The sequence below is a fragment of the Solanum dulcamara genome, chromosome 8, assembly GCF_947179165.1.
Source record: "Solanum dulcamara chromosome 8, daSolDulc1.2, whole genome shotgun sequence".
NCBI classification, from domain to species: domain Eukaryota; kingdom Viridiplantae; phylum Streptophyta; class Magnoliopsida; order Solanales; family Solanaceae; genus Solanum; species Solanum dulcamara.
The window spans coordinates 77178819-77196903 of record NC_077244.1 but is presented as its reverse complement, the minus strand read 5'-3'; the positions used below and the strand labels follow the sequence as shown (position 1 = coordinate 77196903).

Here is an 18085-nt window from a genome sequence, read left to right as displayed (position 1 = left end):
TTTAAATCCAAAAGGAGTGGGCACACTTAGATTCAATTGGGCTTTTTAAAATTATTTAGCTGTTCACCTCGCTTCCTATTCATTTGTGGGTTTGGATTTGATTTTTTTTTTAATATTGCCATGAATACAAATTGGAGTTGTTTTTCAATTTCCGTGAGTAATTAATATGGACTGCAAAAAATGAAAACAACTTTCTAGTATTTTTCAAATTTCTGAAATTTCAAAATTTTATGGCCAAATGTATTTTTCGGAGTTGAACTCCAAAAAAAAGTAAAAAATTTCATGGCCAAACACCATTGAATCCTAAATGAAAAAAATTGCAGAAATAAACTATCATAAGAGGTAGTTTAGAATCTTTGGCCCCGTTTAATAATTAAAATGAATATTGTCCATTGGGTATAAGTTTTAGTCATGAAACAAGAGATCGAGACATTTCAAGAAGTTACAAACATAAAGATAGTGTTATGTATCGTCTATTGGGCAAGAGTATAAGTTATATTAACTTGTCTGAGCAACATGTGCAATATTTCTGTATGAGACGAAACTTGTTGTCAATTGAGAATGTTCGGTACTCACTCTCGCATTCACCTTTTGGTCCATATGTTACAAGTGATTGATATGATCGATGAGATCAAATAGAAAATCAGAAAGGGTCAACAATGCCTTTTTTCTTTACTATTATACATTTACTTTCAACTTTACAGATTGGAATTGAGAAGATTAATTAAATTCGAAACGCATGAGAAGTTTTACGGATCTGTAGACATCTCCTCTGTGATCATACAACGGAACGGAACGAATCCCTGTTCTAAGCTCAGAAACAGGCAAACATGTTTGTCCTGCAAATTCATCTTCACCAGATGGATCATAATCTTTAACATCAATCCGAAGCAATGCTAGTTCTGGTACACGAATTGGGAATTCGAATTCCTCGTTATGATTCCATATTGGTATCCATTGATCGTTCACTCTTTCTGTTTTGCTCATTTTCTTAGTATCAGCAGGTACTCCTGCTATTCCAATCTGCAAGAATTATTTATCAATGCAATTTTTGTAACCATGAAGACAATTGTTCTTTTCAGCAAATTAGTAGTATAACATTTTAAATGATAATGAATGCGTAAAAATTCTTTAAACTATTAGTGTATAGATATATTTTTAAAAAAACATTATATTATCAAATTTCATAAACAATAACTACATGTAAACCGCTTATAATAAGTAGTAATTAATCCGGAAAAATAAGGTAACAATCCACAATTGAAATAGCCAGGGCCGTCTCAACAACTTCAGGGTCTAAAGCCAAACTTTATATAGTGGCCTTTTCTTTTAGTTGTCATATGTAAATTGAATAACAATAACATACTCAATGTAATATTACAAGTGAAGTTTCGAGAAGGTAGGATGTACGTATACCTTATGAAATAAGAATGTTAACAATGAAAATATTCAATGAAGAAATATAATATAAAGTTAGAATAATAGAATCTGGCTCAAAATTTTAAAAGTTTATATAATGATACTAGTATGAATTTGTTGCAGTGCTTAAAATTTAAAAAATATATCAAAAAATAAATTTGATCTTTTTATAAATACAAAATAATAGATTTTGCATAATGTAAAAGGTTTGACCGTTTGGTAGACGTTAGAATATTCAATGATGAGATAATAAAAATTGATTGGGGAATAAAAACGGTAAATGTAAGAATTATAATGTGGGTTCATGATAATCACCAAAATATAAATAAGTTAAGAAAATAGGTAGCCACATAAAAAAAAAAGATGCTACAATTAATTACATATTATTCAATTTCTCAATTATTACAACGACCTCCACATTACATAAATATATATATATTTTTTTAGAAAAATTGGAGGCTCTAAAAAATTTGAAGCCCCAAGCAGTTGCTTTAGTAGTCTCATGATCGAGACGGCATGAAAATAGCTTACCCTGACATAGAAGTCTGGAGGGGAACAATAATCAAAGTGTCTAAAGTGGAAGTCTTTTCGCCAACCTTCTCCCATATATATCTTCACCTGTTTATCAAAATTGAATATTACACATGAGACTAATTATAGTATATGTTATTCTTCGCAGAAGCGCCAAAAAAAGAAGAAGGTGTTATTTATGTGACTAAAATAGTACATCAATCATACACAGAGTGTAATTCTACGAGTGGAGTTTAACAAGTAAATACGGTATATTGATGTTTATGAACCTTGAGAGTTTTCTTTACTGGCAAGGCCGTGGAATTGAAAACTTCATCACAAGCTCCATCAGGACTTAGTAAAAAATCTGGTTTTTTCACATAGCCACAGCCACCGTTGGCTCGAAAAAATCCTTGCATCATCCATAGGTACCTGTCATATCCCTGTTACGTACAATATAAGTATTTAATTAAGGTTCTAACAATATAATCTTGACCCTTTCTACTCAAAATTTCTTTAATTTTATGGCAAGTTATAGTACTTGACCTGCATGTTAAATGCAACCATCTGTGCTCCACGCATCCATGCAATTAGAGGATCATAGTTTGATGAACCAATGCGTGCACCCCTTGGAAACACCCTTAGAATATTTCGTTGTGTAAATCTGAAATATATATGAAAATATTATTTCATCAATTCATGGATTCGTGAGGGTGGAATCGAGAAAACACTAATTTCGTTGGTTCCATATTTGTGCTCTGATATTATGTTGAAGAGCTGACTATCGATCTCAAATAAAAACTTAAAATGTTAAAAGAGTCACATTTGAAGGACGTGTTGAGGCAAAATAATAATTTGATGAAACAATTGTTGTAGTAAACAAAGAGCTTATTAATGGAGCTGAAGATATTATATTTACCGGATAAGTTGATGGCTATGTTGAATAACAGTTACAGCGTTTTCAAGGGCTTGTTCATTCATGCTAAGACGTCCAACTTTATCAGAACTTCCATGGCTCCCAAAATTTTCCATACCACCTTTGTGCTTCGTGGCATGGATTGCAATCAAATCTCTATATTTTGGAACTTCATCTTGATCATCGTCTTCCTCCCCCTCCTCTACTTGTACTTGCTGCTGGAGATACCAATGTGTACTTTGTAAATATAAATATCATAAATGAGACATAGATGTGTAATATAATAGGTCATCATGATAGTTTAAGTGTGTAACTGACTTTTTGCCAAATATATTGCTATCACTGAAGGTGCCAAAGAATTACTTTGGATAAAGAAATTTATGAAAGATCTTGACTTTGAGCAGTTAAGGTTCGTCTTATTCTGTGATAATCAGAGTGCTATTTATCTCACCAAGCACTCCACCTTTCATTCTAAGTCCAAGCATATTAGTAGAAAGTATCATTGGATTAGAATGACCATGAAAAAGAAATTATATGAAGTTGAGAAGATACACACTAATGACAATCCTTCAGATATGCTTACAAAAGTGGTAATCGCAGAAAAATAAGAGTTTTGTAGAACAACGGCAGGCATGAGGCTTGTCAAGAGTTCCTCCACTTGAAGTCCATTTGACCCCTTGGCTGGAGGGGGAGTTTGTTGGGCTATGGCCTATGTTCCAGCCAAAGACCCATGGCCTAATCCTATTTGTAAAAAGATTGGAATTATAATCCTATTTGGAGTTGGTTTTGGCTTTAAAAAAAGTATCACTCTATAAATAGGATGATTTGAGAGAATTATGCAATTTCTCATTGGTAGGCACATAAGAGAGGTTTTTGAGAGAGCTTTCAACAAGAGAGAAGAGAGAAAAAAAAAGGTGTTTTTCGCAGCAGTTTTGCCTCTTCGATCAGCAACCTTCAAATTGCGTTTGCCAATTCATTATCTGTTGGATCAAGCTGAAATTTTTACTGAGTATTTCTAATATCCTAGTGTTTGATTTGAATGGTGGAAAATGAATTTGGAGGTCAGAAATATTCCGTTTTAGGTGCCAAACCGTAGCTTTGTTTTGGGTGGAGTTTCTTCCTCTTACTTTTGTTGGTGTAGCTATTGCTTCTCCTTGATTGACAATTGTTGTGTAGTCATTTAGGATAATATTTGTAACCCTCTTATTGTTATAGTGGAACAATTTGGATCTTGAAGATCCCGTGGTTGTTACCTTCAATTTGAAGGGTTTTCCCACGTTAAATTTGGTGTTATTTATTTTCTCTGTTTTCGAATTTACGTCCTTCCGTCATAATATTTTCAAGACATAATAATATTAAACATCAATTAATAAAGATAACATGATAAAATAGTCATGTCAATTATTATTTTTTCTTAATAGGTATGCCGAATCCACATGTGATATGTAAAAGTGAACGAAGGGGGTAAATCAATGGCTATATTAAATGTAGTAGCATGTGAAGATGTAATATTTAGTCAATGGATTCAATCAATCCCAATATTTATTACACGGAGTATAAATATAATTGTGAAAAATTACTACTCCTTGACACCTTTTGACTTGTTACGGTGTTTGAGAGAAAAAGTAAAACTGTTGAAACTTATAGTCTAAAACAATTCTTAGATATTTGTGTAACTGAAAATTATTTCATTAAGGATAAAAAAGATTTTAAAATTAAATTATTTCTAATTATAATTAAATAACATTTTCTTTGGGACAAACTAAAAAGAAAAGAGTACCAAATAAAATGGAACAGAGGGAGTACTAAATTTTCAACTGGAAAATAATATAGGAAGAGATTAAACCTGAATATGAATGTCAACTCCATTCTCCGAATGTCCTCTCTGAGTTGGTGAAATCTTACAATTGTCTGATTCTGCAGGGCTATTTTTTTGTGGTGGTTTCGTGGAAATTAAGATTCTTTTCATTAACTTGTTTGGTGAAGGGAACTTGTCCATATCTGGTTTTGGGATGAACAACATCGACCCAAATGTGCTCTTCACCATCTGCATTCTTAAGAGGTGAGCAAAATTCTAAAGTAAAAGCTACTCTCTCCGTCTTAATTTATGTGATACAGTTAGAATTTTAAGAGTCAATCAAGTTTCTTTTGATCAAAATTTCTTTATATGTTTTTTAAATATTTTAAATTGTTAGTTGTTGTGTTCTATAAAACTTTTGCATAATTTTCAAATATATCAATTTTACTTCAAAAAATTTAAAGTTTCTACGTCCGAATCCATAGTAAAAAAATAAAAATTTGAATCTTGAAATTTCAATTGTATCACATAATTAAATTGGGACAGAGGGAGTAATATATACGAACTTGATGTAGTGATTTAGGTAGATTGAAGGCATTTATAACATTGAACCAAGAAATGAAATTTTACAAGTGAAATATATTTTTAGAGTTAATTTTACCTGAGCTACTTTTTCTTGAAGGTGTGGGTAAGGATGAAGGTGGTCTTCAAAGGTGAGTATAACGGGATATTCAGAGAATAAGAAGGCATCCTCCTTTATGGCTTTCAGACATTTGCCTAGTTTAACAGGTGTTGTCAATGTCCTGCAATTTAAAATTCACGAATTTTGTATATGTGTTGGTGGGAGAAAACAGTTTTTTCATGAAATTATTTAATTATGGAGTATGAATAAGTTACCCTCCGTGACAAACATCGATATCATCTTTTGTGATATTAGGCCAAAGGTCCAATTCAATCACTCTAACTCCTTTCTTTAGGGCCTTCTTTATTGGTTCACTACTGCAATCACTACTGAGCTGGTTTCCAGTTAAGTAAGAGTTATGGCCCGTGTATATATAATAATGGGCTAATGGAGCATCCATATTTTGGTGGACCTGAAGAACCCAATAAATAAATGAAAGGAATTAAAGAGCTTCAGATCAAATGAAAATACAGTCTGTTAATTAGTGTTAAAATTGAGATTAAAGGAAATTGTTGAGTAAGATTGTTCATTAGTTGGCACACAATCACACAAGCAAAAAGAGAAGAAGAATGATGAGTTAATAAGGTTCGATTCAAGCCCATTGTCATCGAGCAGAAGTAGACAGAGTTTTCCATTATGAAATAGGAGAGAACAGTAGAAGAAATTCTCAATTATAACCCCTTTATACATTCCCAAGTATTTCCGAAACCTCTCAAGAATAAAATTGAAATAATTAATTTTAATACCTTAGACTGATGAGCAAAGTTATTATCACCAATAAGATATTTAAAAAATGCTTCAAGAGTCAATCCCCTTCTATGGACAACATTGAGATGTTTGAGGCTATTGAATATATTTTGGGCCTTTTTTTCAACATTGATCCCCTCCTTCTGTTCTTTCTCCAGAAAACTAATTAAATCATCCATACTCATAATTCCATTTTTTGAGTATGATTCAAATACTTTTTTAATATCTTCATGCATTTCACCTCCCCTCAGCTTGAATACTCTTGTCCAGCAAAAGCAAACCTTGAAATGTTGCTTACCGTTGGACATTATTATTTTGCTCAACCAAAGAAAAAGTAATTTCAATTATTACTGTCACAGATTTATTGTATCCAACTTTGTTTAATGTTCAATTTATATGTAGGAATAATATTATCTTTGTTCGTGATATGCATGGTGGAATATTAGAAAACGTTTGGTTTCCATATTCTGAGAATTGCTTAGGAATATAAGTGTCTCTGTTTCAGAAAGAATATATTATGCCTACACGAAAAGTGATGCTTGTAACTATCAGAAACTTTAGTAAATTGAAGAGGAAGAGCAAGTTACTTTTCTTGATTGGGATAGGTAAAGAAAATTCCCGGTGGCGAAACAAGAAATTTTAACAATAATTTTTAAAAAAAAACGTGCATTTTTTGAGCTACCTTTACCGCTAAACTAAGATCATAATATATGACAAGGGATCCAACAATAAAATTCAAAAGAAGTGTTATATACATTGTTTTTACCCTGTTTCCATAGTATAATTATTTGACAAGGGTTTATGTAAAACTTCTTCTCTACCTCACACAAGGTAGTCACAAGATTTACGTACATCCCACCATCTTCAAACTCCACTTGATGTTGTTGTAATCATTAATGGAAGGGGATTCAATTGAACTCCCATGGTTCTCACTGAATTAATAACTCCCATGTGGATCACGTTTTGTACTGGACTGTAACGTATGGAGTTGGATGAATGAAGATTGTAGACATAAGTTTCCAAGTTAAATAAGTTAGTTTACTACTGCAATCACATGATCATTTCTTCATATGCTGATTCTGTTCGCAAATGTTAACAATATTTTTCTTTAATTCCAAGATTTTGATGCAAGTGACGATTTGATCTAACTATCAAGCATCTGTTGTACAGGTTGAGTACTTACATAATACATACATAGTTGTTTCAAGTCACGAACTTTGAAAATCATTGAATTTGGCTTGCAGACGACGACGGAAGAGGTCGCCACCCTTCAAATTCATGTAAGCTTAAATGGGGCTCATATTAGTATTATTTTACTATTATTATGAAAGTAATAGGAATTTGGCTTGTTGTAATTTGGCGTAATCTGTGAACTTCAATAGTAATATTACTATATTGTTTTACATTATAAATCAAGTTTTGACATATTGAGATATGTAATTAAATATTAGGTGTAGTGTTTATATGAAATCCATTCAAGGTATATTATTTGGAGGAATTAAGACTTAACCCTAGGCTTGAGTTTTTAGGGAATTGATAATAGAATTTGGTGAATTGTTGAGTGTAGGTTAAACATATATATAGTATGTATGTCTACGAACTCGTTTACTTATAAATATTGTATACTTGATAGATTGGAAACGTTTTGAGGCATCGAAGAAAGGGAAATCACTGGTGAATTAGCTTGCTTAACTTTGGCTCTTCGATTGAAGTAGGTTATGGTTTTATTCTATATCATAGATAGACTTTTAATAGTGATTGATATTCATTGAGTAACGTGTGAAGTTTACTATGCATTTAATTATTGTGGTTTGGATGGTTGATATGTTGTTGTGATTGGTCTAAAATTCCGAGACCGTAAAATCCATAATCTTGAACTTGTCCTATAAAAAATGATGCCTTGAATAAAGAAGGCTTGAGGAAATATTGTTAATGGAGTGGAATGAAATCATGAAGAATGATAAATTAATTATATTTGGATCGGGTGTCACGTTCCGACACGGTATATTTAGATCGGGTGTCACGTTCCGACATGATATATTTGGATCGGGTGTCACATTCCGACACGATATATTTGGATCGGGTGTCACGTTCCGACATGGTATATTTGGATCGGATGTCACGTTACGGCACGGTAATATTAAAGGAAAATAAATTAAAATGACTTAATACTACCCAATCTCCAATAACTCATGTTCCAAAAGAGTGTGATATGGAGGCTTGAGTCCTCATGTGTAATCTTAATATTGTTGATTGGTTATGAAATTGTTCATTGTGTTGTCACTTGATCTTGATCTTGTTGGTTGCCACCTGTTAAGTGCTACGGTTGATTTCCCGCTATTACTTATTGCATATTGATTCCTATTTTGAGTCGGCCGATGATACCTACTCAGTACATGTTATTCTATACTGACCCCTACTTGTATCCTTTCTTGTTTTATTTTGTGGAGTGCAGCGAGTGTTCCACAGACTTTGAGTCGACCTCAGCTCTAGTCAGTCTCAAGATCATCGAATTTCAGGGTGAGCTACCCTTCTAGCTCGTGATGGAATCTCTCGGTTATGGCATGGTGTCTTTAGTTTTCGGACACATTTTGTTATTTGTTTATTCTGGTGTTTGATATTTCCAGACTTAGTTTTAGAATTTAGATGTCCTTCATGTGATGACTTTCAGGTTTTGGAAAAAATGTATTTATTTAAGCTTTCGCGTTATTGTCATATTTATTAGTTGGGGTTTGTATCGTTGGTTCTCCCACCTAGGAGGTGAAGTGTAGGTGTCACTCATGACCCATTTTGGGTCGTGACAGATGGCTAAACGGGGAAGCAAAAGGATGAATATATTAAGATCACTCCACTCGCATCAAAATTTTGAATCAGATTCCAGGATTCTTGCTCCAAGACAAAGAAGTTACTGGATTTCTGCAAGTAAAATCAAAATAAGGTACCCCGCCTATTAGTAATTTAAAACATGCCAACGACAAAAGACTAGTGGTGTTAGTTGGTGGAACCACTGATGTTTTCTTTCTGCTCAAATATACGTTTAGCCTATTTGCATTGCCGTGCTAGTCTTCTTTATTTGCTCTAATTTATTTGGATGTCTCAAAGGGACAACGTAGGAAGGACAGGACATGTATGGTTTCTAGTGCCCCTTGTGTCGATGGAAGGACAGGACCAGTCCACTTTTCATGACCCTAGCAAAATATAGCTCTTCGACTAAGAGAACCAGAATAGTAATAAGGGATTCGCAAGAAGTAAGAAAGAAGAATAATCCGTGAAGCAGACAGTGAAAATATAGCGTATTTATTCAAGAAAATTCACATTTTAAAGGCTAAATGGCCCTCCTTGAGCATAGTAGGCTATGCTGCAAAGTCATTTTGAAACAAATTGAGCATCTTGATGTAGCTTAAGGCCGGTCAACAGCATAATCAGGATACAAGAAATTCACAAACTGTGCGGACATTTTCACAGCAAAGAAATTTTTGGTGTAAAAATTGATTGGATCTGGTTAACAAGCCCAAACCGACTGCCGGAAATTGGCATAAATAAATACACTTGTATCCCTAGCACATAAGCTGTTTCTTTCACACAATAGATCATCTAAAGCTGATATATATTTAAAAAACTTCCCCAATTTACTGAATCAAAATATAAACGCGACAGAACAGAAACCAACTTCTGAAGGAATTTCCGAAGAAAAAAAAACAAGCTTTATCACGGCTATGACCATTGGAGTCATCAGTAGTTCACAACCTAGAATAACAATAGCAACCCGATTTCTTTCTCTAGAGAATCAATTGCAAGAAGCTTTAATAAGTGAACGATGAAACAATACCAAGATGAACAGAACAAGGACCTATAAAATTCACACCTGACTTGAACACACCAGGAGAAAAAACCTAGGGTGCATTTGTAATCAGCACAGAAAATTTGCTTTGGCCAGCAGTAACAGGAGTGCCAACATACACGTACACCCACTATCTCAAAAAAACTTAAGATCAGGCGTATTACAACAATCAAATTAGTTGAAAGTTGACTATATGAACTTTCATGTCCTTACCCATCATTTCGACCCGTTAAGGAGGTTATTGTAATATCGTAAACCACGAGGGAGGTTAGAGTGATAGAGCAAAATCTTGGGTTGGGGAATCAAACTTATGCTGTTTACATATTCATCCTCAGAGAATTCATACATAAACAAGCTAAACAGTAGAACATTTTCCAGAGCTGAATATCCAAATGCATATAACTGAATCAATCTAATCATCCCATTCCAATGGTTTATAACAACTGGCTAGAAAATAAAAACTAAAATATACGAATGAACATGTCCCAGAAAGTATAACATACTCTCATCCAAGCACAAGATAAAGACTTACTAAACTTACAACCATCATCACTCAGAACGATTGGCGTACCTCTCCACTTTATCATCAAGATTAATTCCAACCATAGCCTCACCAAGCCCGCAGCTGATTTCAGCTAGCAATTGTGGGTCACTGTAATGAGTCACAGCTTGCACGATGGCGCGTCCTCTCTTTGCAGGGTCACCGCTCTTGAAAATTCCTGAACCCACGAACACGCCGTCACATCCCAACTGCATCATAAGCGCTGCGTCTGCTGGTGTCGCCACCCCACCTGCTGCAAAGTGAACCACAGGGAGCCTTCCGAGTTGCTTTGTTTGCATCACCAGATCGTATGGTGCCTGAATCTTCTTAGCGAAAGTGAAAACCTCATCATCATCCATGTTGCGCAGCACCCTGATATCACCCATAACGGAACGCACATGACGAACGGCCTCGATGATGTTTCCGGTACCGGCTTCACCTTTGGTACGAATCATAGCGGCACCCTCGCGGATACGGCGAAGGGCCTCTCCCAAATTACGGCAGCCACAGACAAAGGGGATACGGAAATTGTGCTTGTTGATGTGGTTCTCATCGTCAGCAAGGGTAAGGACCTCCGATTCATCGACGTAATCGATTCCAATAGCCTCAAGGATTTGGGCCTCCACGAAATGACCGATACGGGCTTTGGCCATAACAGGAATGGTAACGGCCTGTTTGATTTCTTTGATAAGCTGGGGATCCGACATACGGGCAACGCCTCCCTGAGCGCGTATATCAGCAGGGACACGCTCAAGAGCCATGACAGCACAGGCGCCGGCCTCCTCAGCTATGCGGGCTTGCTCAGCATTGACGACGTCCATGATAACGCCGCCGCGAAGCATCTGAGCAAGACCCACTTTCACTGAAAAGGGGGATTGCTTGGTGGTCTCCGTGAGGGTACCATTTCCGTAAACTGTAACCACACCGCTTCCGGCCATAACTGAATTCTCTGTGTATAATAACAGAAAGAAGAGAAAGAGGAGGAGAAATGAGGAGATAGGGAAGAAAAGGCGGTGGAGGAGAATTGGGATTTTGTGTCTGAGGATCTTACTTTTTTATAGGACTATAATAACTGACCTTATTAGTATAATAATCTCTATTCCATATTAATTGATTTTTTAAAATTTTTATTATTATTCAAAATAATTAAAATTTTTAAAGTTTAAAATAAATATTTAAATTTTTATTTATTGAAGTTTTATATTTTTTAAAAAATAAATTACACTATTTAAAAAATTATATTTATGATTTTATAAAAGGCAATAGTGAAAAATATGATTCAAATTATGTCCTTAAATATTTTTCTTAATACGTGTGTATTATCTCAGAAATTCAATTAATATGAAATACAGAGAGTATATTTAATTCACATAAAATCTTCATTATTTATACACCAAACAAAATATTTGGAAAAGAAAAATGCAGCAAAAAATCAACTTATTTCCTTATCACTCCTCTTTTCCCTTGTTTGTTTGTAATAAACATATTTATACGCGGCTATTTATGATATTTATATATTTTGATGGTATCAAATAATAATTGAGTAGGTTTTTCATTGAAATACTATATGTTATATATACTCTGAGGTATCAAAGAGTATTAGTGTTCTCTACTCCTCTTTGATACATAAGAATATATATAATCCGATAATATCAAACAGTAAATGTGAATTAGCAAGTTAAAAATAAAAAAAGATATAAAAATAAAGGCATAATTGCTTGTAAATACCGGTGTTCTTTTTCCCTTTATTTTACTTCCTTAGACACAGTAACTTTTTGTAATTAGTTAAGATTCATTTGGGTGAAGGAATATATGAACGAATGGAGTACAATACTACTCGGATTAAGAGAAAACGATTAAAAAAAATTAAAATACTTATCCAACAAATAGAATAAAGGTTTAGTATATTGACAACCCTCAAACTTGTTAGAAATTTAATTTAAACGTTTGAAGAATATAGCTTGTTTTAATTAAGCACTTGTAACCATAATAACTTGAATACTTTTTTTTTGGGTGTTCTCAAATATCTGTTATGTAGATAAGTTAATTATTAAAATATATCACCCTATTTAATTATATAAATTAATCTCAATAAGCGGTAAAATCTCATATGTATTCCAGTTGAGAAAAGTGCGCATAATTTTAAAAGATAATATATTTTAAATAGTTAACTTATTTAAATAATGAGTATTTGAGATCATACACAAAAAAAATTCAAAATTTAAATTAAAAGTATTTAGTAAAAACAATTCACCTTACGTTTAAATACTCAATTAAAATAAATTATTTAAATATAATTTACTGATAAATTAGCGATCATTGATGTATTAAGCCTAAAATAAAACGTCACAAAATCTGAACATGAACCACAAATGGCATGATCATCACAGAAAATAAATGAAATAATTTTATTATCGTGGCAATAAGCGAATAGAGAAAATGACTAATAAAATTTAGTTGGTTTCACATAAAATAAATTCGTAAAAGGAAGTAGTCCACTAGTCCGTGAAAGGGGAAATGGGGGCTCACCAAATGAGTCGGCGAGAGGGAAGGGGTGGTTTTGAAACTTGAAAGTGACTTGTGCTTTAAATACAGTTAAAAATTATGTTTGACTATAAAATATAATAATTTTAGATATAAAATATAAATTTATTTTATTTTGTATTTTGTTTGAGGTATTAGGTCATTTTAAAATTATTTATTTCATTATTTTTAGTAATGAGAAAGGTAATATTATATATATTATAAAATAACTTATTTTAAAATAATTAATCCAAATAATTTATTCCGAATCAAACGAACTTAAAGAGAAACTATGGGGTCTCCTCACATTATTACTTCATCATAATTTGTGTGAGTATAATTTTAATTAATAGAAAAAATAACTTAACGTCTAAAATATATTACAATATTTGAACTTATAAATTAAAATATATTTTAAAAAATATATCACATGAACTGGATTGAGTATGAATTATTCTTTTTGCTCTCATTTTATTATTATTATTATTATTATTATTATTATTATTATTATTATTTTCTATATTTTCTTTTTAAAATTATCTGAAAATAATTTATTTTAAGTTGAGTAGGCATTATATTATATTAAATATATTATTATTATTATTACTACTTTATATTTCAGTAAGGCAGAGGCAAATGAAGCCACTTGAAAAAAACCAAAGTTGGAAGACTAAAAAGCAGACCAATTGCTTTTCTCGTGAGCTTATGACATACTTTCATCTGGGTAGATATTATACTTTAATCTTCTTGGATTTTTGTTTGATATTTTTTAGCATACTTTTATAACCTTGGATTTTTGTTTGATATTTTATACTTTAAAGAGTAAATTTCTGCCCTTCATTTTATTTTATTTTATTTTATTTCCAACTACTTATCTTTAAAAAAAAAATCCCCAGTCAAGAACAACAGCAGGGAAACAAATAAAAGAGCAGCAGTTCGTTACGTAAGCGGTGAGAGCAGAAGCAACTTTCCCAATGTATTTGCCCATTCCCAACAAAACCAGCCAATTTTTTTTACCACAATTAAAGAATCACATTTTTTCTTTTATAAAATTAAGATATCTCAATTTAAGTATATATTTAAATAATTAAAATATTATTTTTTAGATCTGAATACTGAATAACTAAAATAATTTTTGTTAGCATTTAAATATTCATAAATTAGTTATTTATGATGAATATATAATTTAAATTTTAAATATAAATTCAATAAAATAAAATTGTTATTAGATAAAAATATATATTTATATTCATTAATGATAATGAAGATAGTTTATAGTGATTATGGTAATGGTAGATATTAGTTTTTTTTTTTTTTTTAATAAAATTTTCCTTATTATATATAAAATAAAAGTACAAGTACAAGGAGGGGGACATGAAAACCTTACCTCCAAACTTAAGATGAATGATAACTTATGAGAGGACTCCTCTCGATACAATATGACTAAGGAAAACGAAAATGAGGGAGACTCTCCCCTTCCATGTAAATACGAAAAAGAAACCTACACTAGTCATATTCAACTAAGCTACATTCAAATAGCTAAACTGAAGAAGAACAAGTATACGAAACTTCCCATTCGCATGGATCGAGATCGTTCATGTCATCTTTGTCCTTCTTAATCTTTTCATACCGAATTTGTCCATGAGTCGTGTGATCATCATGCAAAGGTAGTGCATGGTGCTGCTGATTTGGATATGTAGACAGTATACCTCATTGATGAAACTTAAGTCGGCTAACTTTTTCAGGGTCTCTCGACTAACGTTTCCAAGTATCCGTTCGAGCTGCAACTTCTTGGGTTTTGCAGATGCTGGTTCAAGAAATCCAAGATCAGCTGTAACTCCAATACAAGGCTCAAGGTAGCAGGACACCTGTACCAAGAGACACACAACAGTGAACAAAAATAGAAAACTAGTTTCATTTTTGATGGCTGTTATGTGTGGCTCCAAGTATTGGATGTTGTGTTGTTGGTCTGGATTCTTGTTATTGTTGTTGTAGGGTTCATGGAATCTGCATAAGCTGGATGAAGGTGTTTTTGTTGGTGTTGCAGCTTATTGGTGTTACCCTGCAGCTTCTTGTACCTAGCTGCAGCTTCAGTTTGGTTAACTTGTTGGTAAAAACAGCTCCTCTTGTTGTTGTTCTTGGCATCTGCACAGAGAAACAACCAGAGGCCATTCTACATGTTGGCCCAAGGGATGCAGAGATGCAGACTGCATTTCTGAAGTTGTTGTTGTTGGATATGTTGTATCTTTGCTTCTGCTTTGTGAAGGTGCTGTGAATCAGCTGCTGTGATTGTTGCTCCTCCTCTTGTTTGGGTATTGGAATTTGCATGTTGAAGCATTTGTGTTGTTGTCCAAGAACCTGCAACTTTGGATGTGCTGCATTTTCCTGTAATTCTAAATACATGTAAGCTGCAACCTATAAGTTGAAGTACATACAGCCTGCTGTGGCTCTGTATTTTCCCAAGTTGCTGTGGTTGTTGATCTGTCTTTGAACAACTTGCTGCAATTGTGGTGTTGCTGCTCCTCCAATTCCTCATCATCATCAACCTCCACAGTAACCATGTGGACAACAGTAGCATTTTCATTATGATCATGTGGATTCTCTTTTAAAGACTCAAATAACTCAACCATTCTATCTACAGTAAATGGCCCTGAAGTAGTGCTGCCCCCTTATCTCCTCAATGGGGCAACTCTTAAATATGGGATGTTTAACTTATCGCTGTTTATTATTCCCCTTCCTTTTATCTCTAGGCTGCTGAAATCTCCATATTTGCAATTTCCCTTTTCTAAAGCAATGTTAGCTAGGTAGTCTGCCAGCTGATTTCCCTCCCTCATGATATGCTGAAACTGACAATGTCTTCCTTGTAAGCATGCTTTGATTTCTTCTACAATGTCATTTATTATCCAAGGACTTTTCCATTCCCCTTGTAGTATCCTGTGCATTAGCATTGAGTCTGTTTGGATAATTACTTGCTGGAATTGTGATTGTTTGCAATGAATACTTGCTGCTAGTATTGCTTTGGCTTCTGATACAGTGCTAGTAGTATCTTCAATATTATTACCCTCTGCATAGATAATGTCCCCCTTATTATCTCTTACGCAAAAAGCATACGAGCTTCCCCCTGGATTTCCCTTAGAAGCACCATCTGTGTTGTATTTTATCCATCCCTCTGGTGGAGGTTCCCATTTCACCTTAATCACCTTTATTTGCATGGTCTCTTTCTGTAGATATTAGTTGCTAATAACTATGGGGCAATAGATGTGATGGTGGATGTGGTTGATGTTATAGTGGCTGATGTGCTAGTGGTGATTGATAGTGATGGTGGTAGTTGTGATTGTTATTGTTAGGTTGATTGATGTTAGTACTTGATAATGTTGATGGAGATGACTGAAGAATGTGGTGATTAACGATGTGTTGATGGTAATTAACGACAATGCTAATTGTGATAGTGGAGGTCGTGGTTGGTAGTTTAGATTGACTGCAATAGTTGTAGTGGATGCTAGTGGTGGAGGTTGCGGTGGTGACGATGATGATAGTGTTATAATGATAAAAATGATATGTGTGGTAGTTGACAATGAATATGATGATTGTTAGTGGTCATTGTGGACAAATGTGATTGTGATGTTATAGATGATTAGTGGTGATGGTTGATGATTGTAAATAGAGTGGTGGTGAAAATTATTAATGCGAAAATCCCTTAAGACTGTTTGAGTGCTCCAAATCACCCAACACAATGTCCATGTCCTCTTTTTTGTCCAAGAGTTTATGAAAGCACGTTTGTCATCTTCATCTAATAAGTGCCTCTTCCATTAGCACTTTGTCTTACTTATCTTTGGTGCGCTTTACTTGATCCAAGTCTCTCACCTTCCTCTCTCTCACCTTAGTGAGCATGTAAAATCTTTTATCTCCGCCTTTGTCCCCTTGATAGACATATAAATATTCTAAAGTTGATGTCATTTTTGTTGTCGTAACCACTAATTTTGCCTTTTTTTGTTACCTTATACCTTTTCGTATTCGTCCGCTTCTTTTGCTCGTCTTTATATTTTCACTTGCTTTAAACTTCTCCATTCTACTATCAATTCCCTTGATGACCACCAAGGTTACCGCACAAAACTCCTACCACCTCTCTAAGTTCTTTCCTATGTAACTAATTGTCCAATTCCACATGTTGTTCACATTTTCACTATTCTCTTTAAGTTCCTATCGCCATTAACCTCTCTCCCATCTTCTAAGCTAGAGTAAATATCATAATTTTATAATGTTTTAAACGCTTGAATCTTCTTCTTCTTTTTATTTTGATGTAAAAATAATATTCAAGATCTTTGGTTTATAAATTCTGAATCTAATTCTTTTTGTTTATGAAAATTTGAAGAAAATATCTATATGTATTAAATAAATATCTAAATATTCAAGAATAGAAGTTATTAATTAGCTTTCACAAACTCGTAACTATAATAGTAATTCTACCCCAGTTTTTTTTTCTTGGATGATAATGGGTGGGTGGATTTCGTTTTACTATTGACGTCGTTCTAGTTTACGTGATTATATTTTTTACTAATTTATAAAAAAAAAAAGACTTTTTTTTTCAAATTTAAATATAATTCAATGATCAAAAGTCATGTGAATTAAAATGGAGGTGAGTGGCTAGCTCTTTTAAACGGAATTGGTAAAGAACAAGCAAGCTTTGGGAAAGGCCAATCATGAATTTGTCATGACTTGAAAGTTGAAACTACCACAAGCCTTTTTCCATCACTTTTTAAATGTTTTTATTTATGAATAGTGATATTTGCTAGATGATAAAGAAGTTGCTTGTGACCTAACCTTCTCCATTTGCCACTAGTTTGATTAATTTTTTTGAATTTATCTCGCATAAGGCTTTACTTGAAAAAAGATTCAAAGCTCAAATTTAAAATATATGATTAAAGAAGGAGCAATTCTATCCGAGTATCCGCCGCCGCTCATTTTCTGATGATCCGTATTACTACTTGAGACAATTGGGGACGTCATGTTTCTTCCTCAAATTTTGTAAATATCGGTAACGCCTTGATGGCTGATTTCTTGCCTTATTTTCTTTCCCATTTTCCTTATCCCACTATCACCAGTCTCCA

General features: G+C 33.4%; 2 protein-coding genes and 1 long non-coding RNA gene across 4 annotated transcripts; 1 reads left to right on the top strand and 2 right to left on the bottom strand.

The window, feature by feature from the left end:
• Window positions 1–484: 484 nt before the first annotated feature.
• LOC129899376 (phosphoinositide phospholipase C 2-like) lies at window positions 485–6432 on the bottom strand. 2 transcript variants are annotated; one of them, XM_055974323.1, is made up of 9 exons: window positions 6072–6432; window positions 5541–5737; window positions 5305–5446; window positions 4692–4892; window positions 2849–3063; window positions 2476–2593; window positions 2220–2372; window positions 1951–2037; window positions 485–1023 (listed from the first exon to the last, which is right to left on the bottom strand). In XM_055974323.1, exons 1-9 carry the CDS (start codon window positions 6378–6380, stop codon window positions 721–723), a joined length of 1725 nt encoding a protein of 574 aa, XP_055830298.1. In that variant the 5' UTR covers window positions 6381–6432; the 3' UTR covers window positions 485–720. The 2 variants fall into 2 exon arrangements, with proteins under 2 accessions (XP_055830298.1, XP_055830299.1); XM_055974324.1 differs by having other exon boundaries at window positions 2849–3060.
• Window positions 4820–5614, top strand: LOC129899377 (uncharacterized). Its single transcript, XR_008769501.1, has 2 exons — window positions 4820–4907; window positions 5326–5614. It is a non-coding gene; the product is annotated as an uncharacterized LOC129899377 (long non-coding RNA).
• Window positions 6433–10283: 3851 nt separating the features above from the next.
• On the bottom strand, window positions 10284–11522 carry LOC129899162 (probable pyridoxal 5'-phosphate synthase subunit PDX1). The gene has a single exon (XM_055974000.1). The coding sequence runs from the start codon at window positions 11390–11392 to the stop codon at window positions 10463–10465; it is 930 nt and encodes a 309-aa protein (XP_055829975.1). The 5' UTR covers window positions 11393–11522; the 3' UTR covers window positions 10284–10462.
• Between the last annotated feature and the right edge of the window lie 6563 nt (window positions 11523–18085).

Bases quoted from the DNA above. Each gene is read 5' to 3' on its own strand.
- LOC129899376 (XM_055974323.1), bottom strand. From the start codon at position 6,380: ATGTCCAACGGTAAGCAACATTTCAAGGTTTGCTTTTGCTGGACAAGA. The intron at 3,064-4,691 runs GTTTAATCTCTT...TGGTATCTCCAG, and splicing joins GAGTTGACATTCATATTCAG to CAGCAAGTACAAGTAGAGGA. The intron at 2,594-2,848 runs GTAAATATAATA...TATATATTTCAG, and splicing joins CATAGCCATCAACTTATCCG to ATTTACACAACGAAATATTC.
- LOC129899162 (XM_055974000.1), bottom strand. From the start codon at position 11,392: ATGGCCGGAAGCGGTGTGGTTACAGTTTACGGAAATGGTACCCTCACG.